Consider the following 23,214-nt stretch of genomic DNA (forward strand, 5'->3'; position numbering starts at 1 on the left):
ATGGACTAACAGCAAAGTGGCCCTCCCCACCAGAAACAGATGCCATCAGAAAGTCTTCCGCATAGCTGTGTTCTCACAATTCAGAGAAAAAAAGACAAGTAACTAATGGTCACAGTGCATAGACATAAACAGAAACTGACTGTAATGGTAATTGATCCAACAACTCATCCAACTGTAATTAGCACTGAGCTGTAAATGTAAACATACCCCATTTTGCGTTTAAGAGTATTCTATCTCAGCTCCAGTCATTGTGAAAGAACTAATAATACACTTGTGAACGGCATGATTAATAAAGATTTGTCCTTTGAAACTGAATGGGCTCAACAACAGCAGATAGCTCCTGTAACTCTACATGCTGAAAATATATCAGTACTAGCTTTGAAATAGATTGTATTTATTTTTTAACTTATTCCATCACTGCAATCAACCAAATGTTAAGTAATTTCTAAATTAAACTTTTTTTTACATTAAGAAATGTACTGTTTTACATAAGGAAACGCCAGATGCAAATGAAATATTTTTTGCATTAAACTATATGTGTACATGATACAAAAATATTTTTTACCTACCAAATATTTAATTTTGTTTCATTTGTAAACTTCCAACACAATTTCATATCAGTATTTCAATTCGCCAACCAAAACCAAACTAAATAGGGACTGACGAGAGCAGAACTCTCATTCAAAATGATGCCAGTTTCTTATGGAGAAAAGAACTGATACTTAAAGGTTAAGCAACAAGAGACAAGGTGATAACTAAAAAACTTGACACGCGTAGTTCCATGAAAAAAGATCGGTCGTCCATTCCCTAACACATTTCATGGCAGGACAAATTTAAGGGAATAAGGCAGGTAATGCCAGCACTACCCACTTTGAATTTGTTCTCATAGCGCTATCTCCCCAGGATGGAAGATGGAGGGACATTCCAGAATGCTGTCATAGAACTTCAGAGACTTTTCATGTTCTATCAACTTTTCCAGAAGAGCTCCTTTAACATATCGATCGTCTTCCTGTTGAAGATCTCTGTACCTGTGCGACAAGGCAAAAACATTACTTGTCTGCAACAACACAAACTGGAACATAGATGTATTACTCTCAATGTAAATACCTGTGAGAAATTCGCCATAATCCCAGAAGATTTAGCAGCAGGAACGCAGCCATGAGGAAAAAGAAAGTGTCCAAATTCCCAACATTCAGATTATTTGGAAACCAATCGCCTGATGAGGAAATAGCCAATGTAAAAGGAAACAGCAAAAGTAATGAACCAACGGAATGGATCCGGCCCCAATCAGAATAAATCCCACTTTTATCTATATATTCCACATTCAAGAAACACCATCATTAAGGCTGTGCTTGATAAAACTTGTCTGACTCTAGTTATTTTTCTGCATAATTTTGATCAGAAGACATCTCCAATCAAGAACAGTTGAAACAATTAACAAAGAATATGTACAATCTGATAGAAACCTTTTAATAATGAAAATACCATGAGCAAAACATTTCCTTTATCCAATTGTTCATATTAAGCAAATGCTGCAAAGTATGTGGGGAATGAATCAATGCCTGAACAAATGTTCTTTTAAATGAATGTTCCCATTAACATGATGCTCATTAACTCAATGTATGGTACTTAAACCGACATTCCCTCTGAAAAATTGAATTGCCAGTTAAAAATTAGACATTTTTTAAAAAAATTATATATTTTTAAAAATCTACATATTCATCTTTGCAGTGTGAGTATTTTGTCCGGCTTAAATAGCTTTTTTTGTTAAAACTGTTGCATTAATAATCAGGTTTAACCATAGCACTCAACTGCTGGGCTGAAGGATGGTGTTGTAAATGGGATAACAATTTAGCTGAATAAGAAAATACAAAGGGTAGTAAGCAATGTGATTGCTCTAATTAGACAACTTTGACCACTGGAGCTTTCCAGGGGCAACTGCAAATCACAGAATGCTTATAAATGATCTTGAATAAAGTATTAAAAAATAAAATGTCTAAATTTGTAGATTATGCCAAATAGTGTAGGAAAGATGAGGAAAGGGATATAATTCAAAGCAATAAAAAATCTTTTGCAACTTAACAAGATGAATCAAAAATGGACTTAACATTGATAAATGTGAGGTAGCATGATTTGTACTAAAAATATGATTACAAAAGAAGGATATATAATTAAATACAATAATTCCCAACATGATCAAAGTATAATATCTGGCTAAACACTGCCATTATTTTCACAGTGCATGGCTGCAGTACATACGAACATATTAACATATGAATTAGGGGCAGGAGAAGGCCACTCGGCCCCTCAAGCCAGCTCCGCCATTCAAAAAGACCATCGCTGATCTGGTTGCAACCTTCATTCCATGTACCTGCCTGCTCCCGATAATCTTTCACCACCTTGTTAATCAATCTACCTAGCTCTGCCTAAAAAATATTCAAAGGCTCTTTTTGCACCGCCTTTTGAGGAAGAGAGTTTGAAAGACTCACAACCCTCTCAGAGAAAACATTTCTCCCCATCTATGTCTTAAATGAGTGACCCCTTACTTTTAGACCCTAGTTCTAGATTCTCCCACAAGAGGAAATATCCTCTCCACATCCACCCTGTCAAGACCCTCAGGATCTTAAAGGTTTCAATCAAGTTACCTCTCACTCTTCTAAGCTCCAGCCTAATCTGTCCAACCTTTCCTTATAAGACAACATGCCCATTCCCGGTATTAGTCTGGTAAACCTTCTCTGAACTGCTTCTAACGCATTTACATCCTTAAATAAGGAGACCAATACTGTACACAGTACTCCAGATGTGGTCTCACCAATGCCCTGTATAACTGAAGCATAACCGCCCTACTTTTGTAATCAATTCCCCTCACAATAAACAATAACATACTATTAGCTTTCCTAATTACATGCTGTGCCTGTATACTAGCCTTTTGTGGTTCATGCATTAGGACACTCAGATCCCTCTGAATCTCAGAGATCTGCAACCTCTCACCATTTAGATAATAAGCTTCTTTTCTATTCTTCCTTCCAAAATGGACAATTTCACATTTGCCCACATTATACTCCATTTGCCAGATTTTTCCTGTAGTAATTATAGTTCTCATAAACATAGGATTGTAGCTTTAAGAGTGTTGAAAGATCAAATGGTCTATGTAAACCAATGAGTTAACAGCGCCGGGAATCTCTAGGTGAGAGTTCTTTATTTATGGAGTTCGATGTACGCAGGTAGCTCTGCTGTTGTCTTGTAAATAAAGTTCAATGTTTCCACCAAGAAAAGTTGCCTGGAAAATCAACTCTATAACAAACTGGTGATGAGGATAAATCAGATGCAGTGCTGTCCCTCGCCCAATGATTGTCAATATCTAAAGTAATTAAAAAGAAAGGAAGATATACTCATCTGAGATGCCATAATTTGGCAGAATCGATCCCTTTGAACCAGCCACAGACGACTGACCTTAATATGTAGAATGCCTTGCATTCTACTTTCAAGCCAACAAAATCACAGGGGAGGAAAAGAGGAAAGCGATTCTCCTGAGTATTTGTGGGAGCAAGACTGCCAGTTTAATTTGAAACTTGACGGCCCCCAGTGCCCCTGATTCAAAGGCCTTCAGTGAATTAGTAGACCTCATTAAGTGACATTTTCAAACCAAGCCCTCAGTCACAATGCAGAAGTTCAGGTTCGATTCACGGAATAGGGCTCCAGGGGAGACCATTGCTACCTACACGGCGAAATTAAAACTACTAACGGAATATTGTGATTTCGGTGAAACCCCGAATGATATGCTCAGGAATCGTTTGATTTGTGGCATGCAAGAGGCTGCTATTCAGTGAAGGTTGCTGACTAAAGTGGATTTTGATTTTAAGAAAGTGTTAAAAATAGTGCGATGGAAAGCGCTGTAAGGGATTCACAAGTGATTCAAGGTGCGTAAAATGGCGCCGTTTTCCTAGTTGGGCAGGAATGGTCAATTGAAAGTGGTGCCAATAAACCGGGACTCTGCTGAGAAGTGGGAAACTGCCCCCGCTAACTGAAAATTGAGAGGAAACGGTTTAGCAACAATTTAGAAAATTAATTTTATCAATGTATATAATCATACTCCTAACGATTGGCAATTTAAAAACATGGAGTGTAATTTTTGTCACAAAAGTGGGCACATATTGAAACATTGCAAAGCGAGATTTAAACAGGCTTCCAGGAAACAAATTAAGTCTAGTGAAGTATATAATGTGGAAGAGCCAGAAACAGTCAATTCTGACGTTTATTCCCTATTCGACATGAAAGTTGGGAAGACAGAGCCAATTACTGTCACATTGCAAGTGAATGGTAAACCCTTAAAAATGGAAGTTGTCATGGGTTCTTCTATCACTGTAGTAGGAGAACACACTTTCAGATATATAAATAAAGGTGCTCAACAATTAAATTTGGAACGAACGTCTGCCAAGTTGAAAACATACACAGGCAAAGAAATCCAGATAAAAGGTATCACCAGAGTACATGTTTATTATAGATGCCAAGCAGCACAACTACCAGTGATGGTGGTAGAATGTGAAGGACCAAGCCTTCTAAGTCGTGATTGGTTGGAAGAGATTAAATTAAGCTGGTCTGAAATCTTCCAGTTGCGAGCAGGGGGACTGCCAGAGGTGCTAAAAAAAATGACACCATCTTCAAGGTTGAACTGGGTAAAATCCAAGGCCTACAGGTTGAGATTTACGTAGACCCAGGGGCAACTCCATGCTTCTTGAAAGCAGGACCGGTGCCATATGCTCTGAGAGAGACAGTTGATGCTGAGTTGAACTGGCTAGAGAGGCTGGGTGTCATAAAAGTGGTCCAGTGTTCTCAGAGTGGGCAGCAGCTATAGTCCCTGTCCTAAAACTGGATCAGACCATCCGGATCTGTGGGGACTATAAGCTAATAGTCATCAAAGCTGCCAAACTGGACAGGTACCCTATCCCCAAACTTGAAGACTTCTATGCCAAACTAGCAGGAGGGACAACGTATACAAAGCTTGACATGAGTCACACATATCAGCAACTGGAACTGGATAATGCCTCCTGAAAACACCCACAATGGGTTATATCAATACACACGCCTCCCTTCGGTGTTTCTTCGGCCTGTGCCACTTTTCAGAGGAGGATGGAGAGCTTGCTACAAGGATTATCTCAAGCAAAAGCAGAAAATGCTGGAAAAACTCAGCAGGTCTGACAGCATCTGTGGAGAGAGAAACAGAGCTAATGTTTCGCGTCCGTATGACCCTTCTTCAGACCTACAGAAAAGTAGAAAGTTGTGGTCTACCTGGACGATGTACTAATAACTGGATTCACAGAAAAGGAGTAGTTTAGAGGCATCTAACTATTCTGGAGGAACTCCTGAAACATTATTTAGAAGCAAGAATGTGCCTAAAGAAGGAAAAATGCTCTTTTCAGGCAAATGAAGTCATTTATTTGGGCCACTGGGTAGATGCCCAAGGGCTACACCCTGTTGAAAAGAAGGTTAAAGCAATCAAAGAGGCACCTGCACCTAAGAACATCCCCAAACTTAAATCATTTTTAGGGATGGTAAATTATAATGGCCAATTTCTACCACATTTATCAACAGTTCTAGCTCCTCAATATTCACTGCCAAAGAAAAACTAGCATTGGGTTTGGAAGTCACCCCCAAGAAGAAGCCTTCATGAAAGTAAAGCAGCTTTTGCACTCTTCAAATTTGTTAGTGCACTATGACCCGACAAAGGAGTTGGTGCTAACCTGCGATGTGTCCCCCATGGAGTGGGAGCGGCACTATCTCACTGGATGGATGATGGTACAGACAGGCCGATAGGCTATGTATCCAGGACACTTACCACAGCTGAGAAAGGATATGCTCAGATCGAAAAGGAAGGTCTGTCGATTATTTTTGGTGTAAAAAAATTCCACTAATACGTGCATGGGTGACATTTCAAGATAGTATCAAACTACAAGCCACTTTGGGTCTGTTTAGCAAGGAAAAGGCTATCCCCCCCCCATAGCTTCTGCATGAATTCAAAGATGGGCCCTAATTTTAGTAGCATATGACTACATCTTTGTGCATAGACCAGAGATTCATATAGCCAATGCCGATGCCCTAAGTTGCCTTCCTTTGCAAGAGATCAATGACCATGTCCCAATTCCCCAAGAGCTCATATTAGTGATGAATTTCCTGGATTCCTCACCAGTCTGTTCCAGGCAGATAAAAAACTAGATGAACCGTGATCCAGTCTTGTCTCGAGTGAGAGACCAAGTGTTACATGGTTGGTCCCAGGAACTTGTCTCTGATGAATTGAAGCCATTTTTCAACTGAAGACACAAAATGAGCAGTCAAGATGGTATTCTATTATGGGGTGCATAAATAGTAGTTCCTTCACAAGGAAGGGAACCACTCTTACACAGTGTCCATCCAGGAATCTCACGAATGAAGACGATAGCGCAGGAATGGACAGTGATATTGAGAAAGTGGTAAAACACTGAGTGCAATGCCAACAGCTACAAAAGTTGCTGGTGGCAGCCCCATTACACCCTTGGGAGTGGCCTGGTAGACCCTGGGTGAGATTGCAAATAGATTACGTCGATCCTTTTCTTGGAACCATGTTCCTACTGATTATAGATGCTCATTCCAAGTGGTTAGATGCTTATGGTTTATGGGTAAACTTCAGGCGCTACTATAGAAAAACTACACCAAAGCTTTGCTATCCTTGGATTGTCAGAAGTAGCCGTCGCCAGAGAATTTGCTTTTCTATCCATGGATTGCCAGAAGTGATCGTCTCAGATAATGGTACTGCATTTACTAGCGCTGGATTTCAAAGATTTGTCAGCCTAAATGGTATCAATCACGTGAAGACTGCACCATACCATCCGTCATCTAACGGACTGGCGGAAAGAGCAGTCAAAAACTTTTAAGGCGGGAATGAAAAAGTTAACAGGTGAATCATTGGAAATTAAACTTGTTCATTTCCTATTTCACTACAGAACAACCCCCCCACACTACTCCAGGTGCAACACCTGCAGAATTACTGATGAGGTGCTGTCTGCAAATAAGACTAAGCCTGTGTTAGGGGGAAATATAGGGGTACAGTAAGAACTTATTGAAAGGGAATGAATTACTTAAAATCTCCAAGCACATTGGCAGTTAAAGGTTACCAGATGAACCTTGCACAGCCTTAGGGCCTGCAAAAAACAGAAAGACCTTGGGAACCGGACTGGAGTCAGAGCATTGGCAATAACAATCAAGATTAAGTGTGCTCTTCAACAGATAGGAGGGAAGGTCTCTGCCTGGATGAAAAATAGGGACATATGATGCGTGAACCTGTTACGAGATGTCTGTTTAATGTAAACCTATATATTGACGAGATCGGAATCTGGAAACTGTTCTTGTACGTGACCAATAATGTATAAATATGTTGAACATTTGTAATTTAGCAGAGTGCTATCTCAAGCTGCATTGAGATGGTTCTCCCCTTGCAATTTCTCGAATAAATGATCGTGACCAGTACCTGAGACTCCTGTGGTCCATTTGTCGAAGTGACCACAACAGCCTGATACTTCCCAATTTGGAGAGAAGGTGGAGAAATGTCAAGGGAGCCAAAAATCGACTGCTCTGAAAGGTCCAATGGCATATTTTTTCCAAGGAGCGGGAATTCTCTTTGTCTCCTGAGCAACATTTATCTGCAACCACTGAAAACCACTTTATTTCTCACTGTCTGTGAAACCTTGCCGAGCACAAACTAGCTGCCATATTTCCCACATAACAACCAGGACTGCACTTCAAATATTAAATCACTGGCTATGAAGCTCATTGGAATGTCCTGAGGATGTAAAAGGTGCTACATTAATGCAAGTTGTTTCTTATTTTTTATATAGTTTTTTGACCTTTAATTTTTGAAAGTAAAATGATTGACAATAAAGTACTACAATTGATGGCTCTGGACTCCTGCAGAGGATGTCCTGATCTCCTAAAACTAAAGAGGCCAATTAACAAAAATGCTTTGCATCTATTTGATAACCATCTGAGAAGCAAACCATCTGAGAAGCAATTCACATTTATTGTTCACAGAAAGATAACACAGCGGCTTATTAATGTGGGTTTCTCAAAATATATATTCCCAGGATACCTGGTCAGTGATGTAAATGTTGGTTAAGTCACTTTCAATGCCAAAGGGACATTTAATTTCATATCTCATCAAAGTTTGAAGGTCAATATTGTTTGGTGTACAAAGTCAAAGGAGAATAAAATCAGGTGGGGCATAAAGTTGGCATTTGACCGTACCTACTAAGTTTCCTGTCAGGTGAGTTAGGCTAAAATTAGCCCAAATGTTTCTACCTGGACACCGTAACAATTCAACAGCTTTGCACTGTCCTATGGTTCCACCCGTGATCTCGCGGGAAACATCTTACCAGACTGAAGCCTGGTTATGCAGCTTCATCATTTGTTTGGAGAGTTGAGCAAAAAGTGCCCTTCAAAAGTTTCCAATGGCAGAAAACAGGTTTTCTCAAGGACCACTAACAATGAACAGATATCTCTGGCTTCAGAAGAAAGAACTCTGAAGCTCAGCCACATGAACTTTATACCTGATTGCTGACCAAGTATCAATATAATAAGAAAAATAATAAAACCCACACTCCAGCTCATGTTCAGTCATTTGTTATTGTATCACAGGCAAAACGTACTTGTGCTAAATTGTTTTTTAATTGCACTCAGTGATTTTTTAAAAAATACATCCCTTAAACAAATGGCTCTCACCTCCAGATATTTGGTAGATAGTCTGAATAATAATCGCTCCCACAAAGCAGCCTGCACCATTGAAGAGAGTCATGAACTGCATTGCAATTCCTTGAATGCTCTTTGGAGATAGTCTGAATGTAATCAGTGTACCTGTAAACAAAGCTAAGCATTAGACTCAACCATTTACAGTAACTAACTTTGGAGTGCTTTCAATGCCATGGAACGCTGATTCTTTTTCACTGCTGCTCACTTGAAATAGGCTAGTTTAATTAACATTTGTATTTTAATCAACTCATTTGTACATATGAGCATTAGCCAACCCTTATAACAAAATATGAAGCCTCTGTGCAAATTAAACTGAATGGAATGTGTGCATATTATAATTTTTAGGACAACAGTTTGATTATTCAAGTTACCTGAGGATGAATTTTAGTGAATTCTATTTTATAAGTGCTTCAGCTGCTGCATTAAAAGATTCCTGGGGAGCACAGTGTTATCAGTAAATTGCTTTAAGAACACTCATTGTGATCTGTAACAAATGCATTACGGAAAGAGCACTATAGCTGCTATGTGAGTTAATATAAATTTATCTATGCATAAACATATGCATATTTTATACATACATTGGGAATGTGTCCTGAGCTCCTGCCAGAAACAGGGAGCCTTTGCCATCAGTCACACATGTCAGGGAAGTAAGATTAATTGATAGAAAATTGTGGGTAGCAAGTCCATGTCTTCCCAATGTACACTGTGGTTCCTTCCCAGCAATGAAAACTTAGAAAATTAATCCTAATGTTTTCTGGGCATGGTCGAAAGCAAACTGACCAAGTGCACTGTTATCAACATTGACTACATTAGCTGTGCATTACAATAAGTTCATTCACAGGGAAAATAATTTTGCAAATAAAAAGGCACATTTATTAGGCTGTGGAGGGGGCTGGCTAGCTCAGTTGGTTGGGTTGCTAGTGTGTGGTTCAGAATAATACCAACAGTGCAGGTTCGATTCCTGTTCCAGTTGAGGTAGACTTGGGGCCTGCCTCCTTGTCCTGCTCCTATGAGTGGAACGCAAAGGCAAACCACCACTGATAAAATGGAACTACCAATAAAACAGCTCAGGATGAAGCATCAGCAGGCAATGAGTCAAGGACCTGCCTTGAGTCAGAGATCACATGCCATGGCATTAGGATGTGGTTGTCAAAGGAAAGGTCATATTTATTGCTCATCCCTGAAAAGCTGGCAATGTGCCTTCTCCTTTAGTCTCTGAATTCCTCGTGATGATGGTACTGTGTAGGTAATTCCAGGATTTAACCCAGTAGCAATGAAGGAACGATGGTATCTGTCCAATCCATAAGCTGGATGTGATGGTGTTTCCATGACATTGCTGCTCTTGACCTTCCCCGTGGTAGGGATAATAGAGTTCAGAGGCTCTGCCAAAGTGCCTTTTGAGTGCAGTATGCTCCTCTCCAGCAAAGCTCCACATCAAGAGCAGATGATTACAACATTAGTCCAGTAGAGTGAGCATTCCCTGATTCCAGTTCAATTTTTGGAAAATTTTTGGGCAGACAAAATTTGTCACATGTAACATTTACATGTTTACATGATTTCAGCACAATTGCTTTCTGAAGAGTTAACATGTATGAAGGTTTGTGAATGAGTGTTAAACCATAAAATCTATCTGGTGAATCAAAACTCGAGCATTTATCAAGCTACCGGGGTTGCAAGGAAAGTCTTTTGGAATTTTTCAGAAGTAAAATTCTGGAAATAATTCTTAAAATGAATCACCAATCACATAAGAGACTTGTACTTACAGGCAGGTGTTACTAATGTCTCTGCAATTCCAAGCAAAAGGTACTGAGGAGCGAGTTGAAAGCAGGGCATCGAAGACACGAGGAGCACCTTTCCAGATAGCGTCTGCTCCACCAGCGGAAAGCTTCTCCTGTGCACCTCTGATATCCCAGCGACCACTATGGACAACACTGCACACAGGTGACCAGTAACTGGAGGAAGTTAAAAGTCATTGTGAGTTAATGACAGAAGGGGAGTCTGTGCCTCACAGGTCTTCCTCAGCTACAGGCTCATCAAAAGCATTATCCACAAATACCCATCTATTCACCTTTATGTTGTTTCTGCTGTTGGCAGACAAAAATATATCACAAAGATAATTACAGTTGAGGGAAGTCATGTTGTCTATATAAAAAGTTTTGAAAAAACTTGGGGACTTGGAGTTTCCTCTTTGGGTGCAATAAGCGCTTCAGATGCAAATCGCACCCACAATTGTGTTAGTTTTAAAAGAGTTTTATTTGCTCAGGTTTTAGATCAAACTGATTTACATAATGCTAAATATAAAGTCTGCCATGAACCAGCTCAATTGACAAATGTCAACTGGTTGCTGTGTTTGCCAACATTACAACAGCCACAACACTTCAAAACCACTTCATTGGCTGTGAAAAGCTCTAAGATATCCTGCAGTCAGAAAGGCACTATATATAAAGATGTAAGATAGTACTTTCTACTTAACGGACCTGATAATTTGGCAGTTTGTGTTATTACTACCCCACAGTGATGTATTAATTGCCAAATCTACTATCACCTCCATATTCCTTTCTTCTCAACATTTAGCTACTTTTACATCCTTTTTCTCTTCAGGGACCATGACCTGATGTTGGTAACCATGGATTTCTGTATTGCTCCATGGTTATGCTTGAAAAGAAACTGCAGTGGTTTGCCGTTGTCTACTGCAGGTGGATGACCAGGAAACTTGCTCGCTCTTGCCACCTGCCATAAGCATATCAGAAGGATTTACAGGTTGATAATCAACCTGTTTGGCCACATTATGAGCGCTACCTACTTCACCACAAGACCTTGCTTCTACATTACCCTTTGTACATCGTGGTACTCATTTTTTCTTTCCAATACACACACTACATTCAACTTCTACCACTGATTTGCCCACTTGCTTTCTCTGACTGAACTGCTCCACCTACAGTTTAATGCCAACTGCAAAGTTGACCACTTTAAGTTGAGCTTCTAAATCCATGGGCTAGGTTTTATGCTTCCCCGCCGAAGGGGCTGAAGGCAGAGGAGCACAATTACACAATTAATGGCCACTTAAGGACCTCATCCTGCTCTGCCGACATCTTACCGGTGATGGGGGGAGGTCCACCCATCCAGGAAGCTGGCAGCTTTATCTGCCTGGGCTGGTGTTAGGCAAGGAGTAAGGGAGGCCTCCTCTGTGGCTCCTCTGCGTCCACCAGAGGTAACCCCCCTACCCACTGCAGGAAATACTTCCACCTTTACCCTCCCCTCTGGCCTCTTGTGCCCAGTCCCCTCACTCCCCTCTTCTCCAAGACACCCAAACCCAGACTTACCTGTCAGTCCAGACTCCTCATCATCGGGACTGCTGGGACTACAGAGCTGCTGGCCAGTTAGATTGTCCAACAAGCCTCAAAGGTGGGACTTCCTCCCAAGGTAGGGCTGGAAATCTTGCATTAAAGCAATTAATGTTGCAGCCAATGTTAAATGCTGTGGGGCAGCCAACAGGATCGTTGGCAGGCTCCCCCCCCCACCCCTTCTTCCAACCCACCCACCTTTAAGCCCAGGGGGTGGCAGGGGGGGGAAGGGACTGCGGCACCCAGCAAAAATCCAGCCCCATTAATCTAGATTAGAAACATTGGAAGGCTTTAGTACTGAAACCCATGATAGCCCAAACAGAACTTCCCCTCCTGCTGACATCATTCCTCTAACAAGCACCCACCATCAATGCTCCCTCTAAGCGACATGAGTGTGTGGCCACGCAACAGTCCAGAACTTACCACGTGCGAGACCCTTTAAGACATGTGTGAATGCGACAATCTTAAAGGGACTGTACAGAGTGGCAACTAGACCGTGCACAGGAAAGGAAAATTAGGGAGAACATTACCCCCCACTTCCTTTCTCTCAGCCAGTTCTTTATCCACCCCCATGCTTTGCTTTGAATTCCCACTGGTCTCAGCAATCATTTGTAAGAAACTTTTTTGGAAGGCTTTTGGAAAGCTATGTTATATGGTTTTCCACCAACCACATGGAAAGTCACCTGCTCAAACATTTCCTCAAAATTGGATGAGCAATTTATCGGATTAGGCATATTTTGTTATTCCAGTCATATTTTCCAAATAGGTCAGCTCAGCGAAAAATGTTATTCACAGGAACTAGTAACACATAAAGCAAACAAGATGAATAAATCATTACTAACAGCCAGGCTGTGGAATAAATAAGTTATTCAAGGGCAGATATGACAGCTTAATGTTGGTGCTCATCACCCATGAAATATGTAGATATTAATCTTCAGTAGCATAAGAACATAATATGATGTGTGCATCACCTATTGAATAGCTTGAATTGCTTCCACTAAAGTCGCCCTATTCTAAAGAGATCAGAAGATGTTGTAAAAATTCAGTATGGAGAGAAAAGATCAAGTGTTTATGAAAAGTATTACTGAAATCAACAATATTGATAACTCTATGGCTCGTTTTGCAAAGACTCATTAGTGGCATGAAGTTTTGCATGCCTATCGCACACATTGAGAAATTGCTCATAATTTTTTAATTTTCTGACTGTGCAGCAGACAGGAGAGGCTTCCTCCTGCACATTCAGAAACTCGAGCCTCATGAATAAAGTTTGTCCTTTCTTCCCTCCCTCCCATTTTCTCCCCATGGACCCTGACCTCTGCTGTTCGCTTGGATGCACCTCCACAAATGCGACCAACTCTTCAATACCTCAGTCAATTTTTCATGTTAACTGAGGTGGTGAGGGTGGGCAGGCTTTCACGGCCCTCTGTCAGGGGAAGCACTGCTGTCTAACAAGACTACAAAGTGTCTTGGGAAAGCTTAGCAGCACTTGAAATTTTGAGGCTGCATCACCCACAGACTTGGGGAGGTGACCTGGAAAGGCTGCTTCCTGGGTCTCTCACTCTTACCTGAAGGTCCAGCTGACAGATCTGAGGGGCTGCAGTGAGGTGAACTTTCCCAAGGGTGAAAGGAAGAGGACAACCTCTTCAACCAAGCAAGTGTGGATCCAAGTGGCCAAGGAGGTCAACAGCAGGGGACTGCTCCCTCCAACCTGGGGACGGTGCACCAAGATGATGCAGGTTCTAAGTTGAGTGGCATAACACTTTCAGGTGCCAATCCTCACACTGTGAGAAATGCAGCATTCTCCTGCACAGCACTCCTCAGAACACACCTTGCAGTTCCATTCATTCCTCTCTCTCCAGGCACCTCATATCCCCAACTGAATAGCCAACACTCACACTCACCATCAGCCTATCGCCCTCTGACACCCATACCTCACAGTCACCCTTCACAGTTCAGTGTCCTTCCCTCTACTGTGCACAAGCAATTGTCAACACTCACCCCTCTCTGTGTTCTTTCCTTGAGAGAGAAGAGAGTACAGAACTTGAGGACAGGCAGAGATACAGATGGTGGATGGATTTCCAGTGACAGGCACCTTATTGACCACTGGGAGTGTGTGCCCACCTGCTCCACTGGGAAGGGGATCTTGTTCCAGGAGGCTGCAGATGTCAGCAGTGCCCTGCAGTGACAGCCCGAGCCTCCTGAGGCTTTGGTACTCAGACATGTCGCGAGATCTGAGCCTCTCCCTGTAGACCCTGTGTTCGGGGTCTTACCTTCTTCAAGTTGGATCTTGTGTCCATCCTATCTGCCCTGTGGAGGCGCATGTGGCTGAGGAGAAGGCAGCTGGTGCTGCTGCTGCTGATGGCAATGGTAAGCCCCACTGCTCTAGACCCTGCAAGATGGAGCTGCTTAAGCTGCTCCCACGTCATGGCTGGCAACGGAGAAATGCAATTGGGGGTGACTAAAGTGCTGGATGGGGTGAAGTGACTTCCAAGTAGTTAGCAAACACCTGTCAGTGATAGCGCTCTCCGAGAGAAGGAGCGCTTTGAATAACAGCCTCTTACCTGACCATAATAATAACAAAAAATTACTGCGCATGCTGGAAATCCAAAACAAAAACAGAATTACCTGGAACAACTCAGCAGGTCTGGCAGCATCGGCGGAGAAGAAAAGAGTTGACGTTTTGAGTCCTCATGACCCTTCAGCAGAACTGAGTAATATTAGGAGAGGGGTGAAATATAAGCTGGTTTAAGGTGGGGGGTGGGGTGGGGGGAGAGAAGTTGGGGGGGTGGGGCGGTTGTAGGGACAAGCAAGCAGTGATAGGAGCAGATAATCAAAAGATGTCACAGACGAAGGAACAAAGACGTGTTAAAGGTGGTGATATTATCTAAGAGAATGTGCTAATTAAGAATGGATGGCAGGACACTCAAGGTACAGCTCTAGTGGGGGTGGGGTGGAAAGACTGACAGGGCATTACAGGTATAGATTTAAAAATAATGGAAATAGGTGGGAAAAGAAAAGTCTATATAAATTATTGGAAAAAACAAAAGGGAGGGGGAGGAAACGGAAAGGGGGTGGGGATGGGGGAGGGAGTTCAAGATCTAAAGTTGTTGAATTCAATATTCAGTCCGGAAGGCTGTAAAGTGCCTAGTCGGAAGATGAGGTGCTGTTCCTCCAGTTTGCGTTGGGCTTCACTGGAACAATGCAGCAAGCCAAGGACAGACATGTGGGCAAGAGAGCAGGGTGGAGTGTTAAAATGGCAAGCGACAGGGAGGTTTGGGTCTTTCTTGCGGACAGACCGCAGGTGTTCTGCAAAGCGGTCGCCCAGTTTACGTTTGGTCTCTCCAATGTAGAGGAGACCACATTGGGAGCAACAAATGCAGTAGACTAAGTTAGGGGAAATGCAAGTGAAATGCTGCTTCACTTGAAAGGAGTGTTTGGGCCCTTGGACGGTGAGGAGAGAGGAAGTGAAGGGGCAGGTGTTGCATCTTCTGCGTGGGCATGGGGAGGTGCCATAGGTGGCATCCGCCCTCACGCCTTCTCCTCCCTCCCAGAAACATGATAGGGTCCCCCTTGTCCTTACTTATCACCCCACCAGCCTCCGCATTCAAAGGATCATCCTCCGCCATTTCCGCCAACTCCAGCATGATGCCACCACCAAACACATCTTCCCTTCACCCCCCCGGCGGCATTCCGTAGGGATCGTTCCCTCCAGGATACCCTGGTCCACTCCTCCATCACCCCCTACTCCTCAACCCCCACCTATGGCACCTCCCCATGCCCACGCAGAAGATACAACACCTGCCCCTTCACTTCCTCTCTCCTCACCGTCCAAGGGCCCAAACACTCCTTTCAAGTGAAGCAGCATTTCACTTGCATTTCCCCTAACTTAGTCTACTGCATTCGTTGCTCCCAATGCGGTCTCCTCTACATTGGAGAGACCAAACGTAAACTGGGCGACCGCTTTGCAGAACACCTGCGGTCTGTCCGCAAGAAAGACCCAAACCTCCCTGTCACTTGCCATTTTAACACTTCACCCTGCTCTCTTGCCCACATGTCTGTCCTTGGCTTGCTGCATTGTTCCAGTGAAGCCCAACGCAAACTGGAGGAACAGCACCTCATCTTCCGACTAGGCACTTTACAGCCTTCCGGACTGAATATTGAATTCAACAACTTTAGATCTTGAACTCCCTCCCCCATCCCCACCCCCTTTCCGTTTCTTCCCCCTCCCTTTTGTTTTTTCCAATAATTTATATAGACTTTTCTTTTCCCACCTAATCCATTATTTTTAAATCTATACCTGTAATGCCCTGTCAGTCTTTCCACCCCACCCCCACTAGAGCTGTACCTTGAGTGTCCTGCCATCCATTCTTAATTAGCACATTCTCTTAGATAATATCACCACCTTTAACACGTCTTTGTTCCTTTGTCTGTGACATCTTTTGATTATCTGCACCTATCACTGTTTGCTTGTCCCTACTACCACCCCGCTCCCCCCCACCCCAACTTCTCTCCCCCCACCCCACCCCCCCACCTTAAACCAGCTTATATTTCACCCCTCTCCTAACTTTACTCAGTTCTGCTGAAGGGTCATGAGGACTCAAAACGTCAACTCTTTTCTTCTCCGCCGATGCTGCCAGGCCTGCTGAGTTTTTCCAGGTAATTCTGTTTTTGTCTTACCTTGGAGCTTGTCAGATTCACTGAGGAAGTCCTTCCCACTGTGCAGTCGCCTTCTCCAGCCTACTGGGTTGCTGACACAGCATGGAACTCCTGTGCCTTTGGGAAGAGGGAATCCATGCACAAGTTTGCTCCTAATTACTTTCTATGGCGTTTCAATTGGCTTCCCCCGTGTCAATGGAGCTCCCCTGCTGTGTTCCCAACATACCCCTGGGAAAGCTGAAAGGAGCTGGATTAAATTGGGATTCTGACCCCGTGTCATCTTATGCAATTTTCCTGCTCTATGTGCCCCCAAAGTTGCCTCCACTGGCCTGGGGAAATGACCTCATAAAAACAGAAAATGCTGGAAATACTCAGCAGTGCTGGCAGCATCTGTGCAGAGTGAAACAGAGTTAACATTTCAGGTCTGCCACCTGCATGGTAAAAGTGAACACCTTAGGACATTCTGAGGTTGTGATAAGTGCTTTATATAAATGCAAGTTCTTTCTCTATTGTAGAAAACCATCAGCCCAGGTGAGAAAAACAGCCTGCAATGAAAAATGTCAACAATGAGGCACTGTTAATAATGTGTTGACTACCTAACACCTACCCATCTGTGCCAATGGTGATAATGGGTCTCTACGAACAGACAGTAAGCAAGCTCCAATATATTCCAGAAAAGGTGCGAGCAGCAATACAGGAATGAGACCTATTACATTCAGTGCTGCTATTGGAAGGAGAAATCCCCTCAGGTTCAGATTGGAGTGCATTGTTTGTATGAAATATGTTGACGGGATCTGTGTTTATAAATGATAACGTTAGCAATGATTTTGACAAGCCTCTTATCTTGGAATACATAGCCAATGTAAGTAAAGATTTCTAAATAGCATTTTATACATAAAATTCACCTCAAATATTTCCTGCAATTAAATCACATATAGAAATATGAAATTTGCAGACTAGATTAAATATAAGCACCACTAGCTATCAGTAAGAATAGAACTTTGGAATTTTATGACACAGAAGGAACTATTCAGTCAATTGTGACTCTTCAGTCCTTCCCCCATATCCTTGCATTTTTTTTGTGTTTTCTAATATTTCTCCTCTTCCCTTTTAAAGGGTATTGTGGATGCTGTCTCCATCACTGTTTCTGATAGAACATTCCATTACAATCCACTGAGTAAGAACATTTTCCAAACATCTCCCTTTGTTCTTTTGGTGATGATCCTAAATCTATATTCTCTAGTTACTGATTTACTGAACAGTGGAAATAGTTTGCCCTTCTGTACTTTATTAAAACCTTGAATGCCTCTCTCAGATCTCTTGTTAACCTTCAGTGCTCTATCGCTGGTATCATATTAGTGTATTATCAAATCACCCCCACATGGCCTTGACATATTTCTTAAAGTAAGGCATCTAAAAGTGGACATTGTATTCTAACTAGGACCTAAACAATCCTTTATACAGATTTAGCACTATTTCTTTGCTTCTGTACTCTGATTTATAAAGCTACAAACTAGCTATAAGCAATGAGTTTTTACAGTTTATTTTATTCATTCATGCGATGTGAGCATCACTGGCAAGGTCAGCATTTATTGCCCAATCCGAATTGCCCTTGAGAAGGTGGTGATGTGTCACCTTCTCGAATCGCTGCATGTCTGAGTGGTGTAGGTACACCCGCAGTGTTGTTAGGGAGTGCCAGGATCTTGGACCCAGTGACAATGAAGGAATGGTGATCTACTTTCAAGTCAGGGTGGAGTGTGGCTTGGGGAGGAACTTGCAGGTGGTGCTGTTCCCATGTGTCTGCTGCCATTGTTCTTGTATGTGGCAGAGATTGCGGGTTTGGAAGGTACCTGTTGAAGAAGCTTTGGTGAGTTACTGCAGTGCATCTTGCAGATGGTATGCATTGCTGCCATTGTGTACCGGTGGTGGAGCGAATGAGTGTTTAAGATGGTGCCAGTGAAGGGGGTTGCTTTGTCCTGGATGGTGTCAAGCATCTTGAGTATTGTTGGGGCTGCACTTATCCAGGCAACATGTCCTTGATGTCAACTTGTCCTTCACCTTTTAAAAATTTATGGATCTAAATCCATAAATCTTTCTGCTCCTCTACTTACTTTAATGTTTTGCCATTTAGTGTCTATTTACACTCATTCTTCTTCCCAAAATGCATCATATCACACTTCTCCACATGAAATTCATTTGATACCTATCCAATAAACTAACCTGCCTATAATCTTCTGCAATTAGACAGTCCTCTTCATTGTTAGCCATGCTATTTTTGTGTTGTCTAAAAAATTGATACGACGCCCCTACATTCAAGACCAGATCTTTTATATAATATATTGACAGAAAATATTAACAATCTCAGCCTTGCCCCTGAGTTACATTTGTTCAATCTAACAAAACATTCTTTACCCAACTTCTTAGCTAAACTGCCACATTTATTTTAAACCTTATTAAATGTATTTTATTTATGTACAGAAATCTGTTGCATTTCTTTTAGTAATACTATCCATTATTTCCAAATGTCCTCTATTATGTTTGTCATACATGATTTAATTTTTACAAGTCTATGCTGGTTGTCCTTAATTAACCCATATCTTTCTAGGTTTGTATATTTTTTTGTTCTGTATTATGAAGTGTGACCACGACTGATGTTAGGCTAGCTGGTCAATGTTTACCTTGATTATCCTTTTATTCTCCATCTTGAATTGTTACATTGGCCTGTTCTCTGGCACAGCTTCTGTATCTAAGGATGTTTCAAAGATTGTCTGGTCAAATTGTCTGCTTCTATGACTTCCCTCAGCATTGTGGGATGAATGCTGCCGAGGCTGCTATCTTTTCCACTTCAAACTACACCTTCTTTTTGGTTTTACTCCTTGCCTACTATTCTTCCCTTCTTGTACTGCCCCATTCCCACCATCATTCTTCTGTGAAAACCGAGACAATGCACCCATTTGGTATCTCCACAATTCCTTCATTCTACGTAAACAAGATTTCTTTTTTTCCTTTCTTTGCCCCGAACCTTTCTTTAACTATTCCTTTATTTATTTATAAAATTCTTTCCCTTTCCCCTTTATATTCCCTCGGAGTCTTTCCTCAAACTCTCCTTTAACCTTTCTAATGATTTTGCTTCCCCTCTCTATTTTCTATATCTTGCTTGGCTTTATTTTGTATTATAGCCCTAGTTTTCTCTTTTGCCCCTTTCCCTCCATTTTGCTTTGAACTTCACTGAATGAGAAAGACAGTGGTAAAGCGAAATGTGGGCCCATTAAAGGCAGATGGAGGTGAGACTATACTGGATCATAAGAAAATGGCAGACTTGCTTGATGAGTATTTTGTAACCATTTTCAAAAAGTGCAAAATACCAGAGGTGCAAGGGAACCTTATTAAGTTAAGGAGGTCATCATTCAAGAGATTCTCTTCACTTTCTGGTAATTTCTCATTTTTAACCTTAACATTTGCTGCCTGAGTACTTCCCTTAAAGAATTCACTCAGCTTATTTGAATACACCAGCTGCTGCAAACAGCTGAAGAAGCTTACCTGGAGTATGCAGAACCTATATAAAATCTGAAAGGCAAATAGTGGAATTAATCTGACAAGACATTTGACATTGTCCACATGGGCTTCGCTGTACCAGCCACCGTAGTTCTCCTTAGCTCGATCCAACCAACTGCTCACGTCTCCACTGATGTGACGGTATCTCATGCAACACATCTTCAGAGCGTTGACTAAAACACCAAAGACTGTCATCAGGGAGCCACCTACAAATAGAAACTTAAAGTAAAGATATGTCAAGGATCGCTGTGACATGTAACAGGTTACATCTGGTACTCTCTAACAATGCCTAAGACTTTTGGACGAAGATTATGGTTCACTATAAAGCAAGTGCTGTGACTTAGTCCTCTCAATGCAGACCCTCAAGTGACAGGAGCGCCCATCCTCACCTGGTTTGGTCTACATGTGACTCCAGACCGACAGCAATGTGGCTGACTCTTAACTGCCCTCTGAAGTGGCCTAGCAAGTCACTCAGTTCAAGGATAATTAGGGATGGGCAGCAAGTGCTGGTTTTGTCAGTGATGCCCACATCCCATGTAAGAATAAAGAAAAATATTGCCCAGGCCTGGTTGCCTGGAGAAGGTGATAGTAGGCAGCAGTTTTTCATTACAACTGAATGGTTTGTTAATGGTTGGATTAGAATACAAGGATGAGAATTTTAAAATTGAGGTGTTGCCCAACCTGGAGCCAGTGTAGGTCAGCAAGCACAGGGTAGATGGGTGGGTGAACAGGACTCGGTGTGTGTTAGGATGCTGGCAGCAGAGTTCTGGATTATGGAGGGTGGAAGATGGAAGTCCAACCAGAGGGCATTGAAATAGTCAAGACTAGAGGTACCAAAGGCAGTGATGTGGGTTTAAGCAGCAGCTGAGCTGGGGCAGCTGTGGAGTCAGGCAATGTTACAGAGGTACAAATAGATAGTCTTAATGTTACAGACAGGGGGGTGGGGGGAGTTAATTTAAACAGCCCTAATTCCTCCTCTAAGTTGTTTCCCTCTTTATAAGTGGTGGCGTATTTCCCAACCCCTAGGTTTTTTGTGTGATCCAATTTTCTATTGATAACCCCCACAGTAAACTCAAGATAGGGTGAACTCAAAGGGTTAGTTTACTTGCACACACTCAAAATGCGGGAAGGTTCACAACATCACCTCCACACCCAGGTAGCATAGGGAGGGATAGAGAAAAGAAGGTTTTTACAGTACTGAGACCCCAGAGAAAATAAGTATTGGTTCACATGAATCAAAGTCCAATGAGGCATTCCTTCACGGAGGTCGGCGGGTTGAAAACCGATGCTGTATAATTTCACTTTCCGATAGTGTTGACTTCGCAGGATGTGATAAGCATGCAGAGATGAATCAGTCTTGTGGGTGATGATGCAGAACTTCCAATGAAGCAGTGTAGATGGGGCTAGGTATTCAATCTGGGCAGAGCTCCTTTCCATGTGGCTGCTAGTCAGATGTTAAAAAGCAGAATGAGATATTCAGCTCAGCAAGGCAATATTAACTTGTTGAACAAGCCACCTCTCCACCAGGTCTCCAACAAAGGATGTGTATCCATTGTCTGGAATTCGGCTGGGAGTTCAGGAAGGTAGGGTAAAGCTGGATGTCATCAGCTTATATGTGGAAACTGACACTGTGTTATCAGATGATGTTGTCAAGGGGTGGCATGTAAATGAGAAATCAGAGCGGGAGCGAGGGGGGCAAGGATAGATCCATGGGGGACACCAGAGGTAACTGAGCGGGAGTAGGAAGAGAAGCCATCACAACTGATTCTCTGGCTACAATGCGATTGATAAAATTGGAACCAGGTGAGCGCAGCCCCACCCAACAGGACAAGAGTGGAGAGGCGTTGGAGGTGAATGGGGCGGTCAACCGTGTGACCCAAGTGGTGAAGTCCCAGGTTTTAACCTTCCACGGAAAATCTGGACAACCCTCAACCACTTGAGAGTGAGCCAGGGAAGATGTGGCCACTTGTTCCACAAGTTGAACATGAGGAACAGCTCAAATTGTGACTGTCAGAACATTGCGCATGTACTGAACGCCTGCCCCCTGAGATCCATTCCTGGTGGCATCACAATCATTCACACTGTGTAAGCTAAAGCCGTTGAATGGTTTGTTAACCTCGATTATGAACTAAAACTGCTTCCCCAGCCATACAAATTTTAAAAACTGTTTAAAAGTTGACAGGTCAAGACTGATAACAGACATTTCAGTACTCTGGCTGGGGATAAACATGCTTGCAGGGATTCAGTTCAAACATAGAGTTCTGGGAAAGATGGGCTCGGATTTGGGAGGGAACAACGCGTTCAACACAGACTTGAGAGGAAAGGGAGGTTGAAGATAGTGGTAGTTTGCAAGGATGGAGGGGTCAGGGTTTTTTGAAGAGAGAGCTGATGATGATAATTTGAAACAGAGGGAGACAGCACCTGAAGAGAGTACCGTTAACAATATCAGCTAATATGGGAGCCTGGAAGGGAATAATATGATCAGCAGTTTAAGGCAGTGGAAGGTAGCCCCAATGCTGTTAGGTAGGGAGTTCCAGAATTTTGACCCAGCAACAATGAAAGAATGGCAACATACTTCCAAGTCAAGAATACCTGTGTCTTGGAAGGAAACCTGATGGTGATGGCATTCCCATGTTCACTCATTGGTTTTGAACTCTGACTTCTCTTCCTCACTTTTGCTTCTGTTTGACTACATGCATCTTCATGGTGATCTGGATCAGATTGAAAATGGTGTGGGCTGGAGGGGTGAGAGGAGCAGAGTTGTAGAACAGAACCCATGCCCTGGCTTGTAACTTCATATTGTGATGTTGTTAATGCACTGACCTATTGGTTCTGGGGAATTATTGTTTTTGATTTATTGTGATAGCACCATGTACCAAAAAAA

At 42.4% G+C, this 23,214-nt stretch overlaps 1 protein-coding gene across 4 annotated transcripts in view; it reads right to left on the reverse strand.

Annotated features, from left to right (window-relative positions):
- Window positions 1–377: 377 nt before the first annotated feature.
- Window positions 378–23,214, reverse strand: part of slc15a5 (solute carrier family 15 member 5) — a 44,489-nt gene continuing 21,652 nt past the window's right edge. For all 4 annotated transcript variants that reach the window (XM_078553571.1, XM_078553568.1, XM_078553569.1 and 1 more), the window contains 6 exons: window positions 20,316–20,536; window positions 17,383–17,569; window positions 10,539–10,727; window positions 8,749–8,880; window positions 1,108–1,216; window positions 378–1,028 (listed from right to left, as the gene is read on the reverse strand). In XM_078553571.1, coding sequence (XP_078409697.1) covers window positions 884–1,028; window positions 1,108–1,216; window positions 8,749–8,880; window positions 10,539–10,727; window positions 17,383–17,569; window positions 20,316–20,536 — 983 coding nt within the window. In that variant the 3' untranslated portion in view covers window positions 378–883. The remainder of the gene's footprint in view (window positions 1,029–1,107; window positions 1,217–8,748; window positions 8,881–10,538; window positions 10,728–17,382; window positions 17,570–20,315; window positions 20,537–23,214) is intronic.

Source organism: Cetorhinus maximus, chromosome 12 (assembly GCF_964194155.1).
Source record: "Cetorhinus maximus chromosome 12, sCetMax3.hap1.1, whole genome shotgun sequence".
In the NCBI taxonomy this organism is placed as follows: Eukaryota; Metazoa; Chordata; class Chondrichthyes; order Lamniformes; family Cetorhinidae; genus Cetorhinus; species Cetorhinus maximus.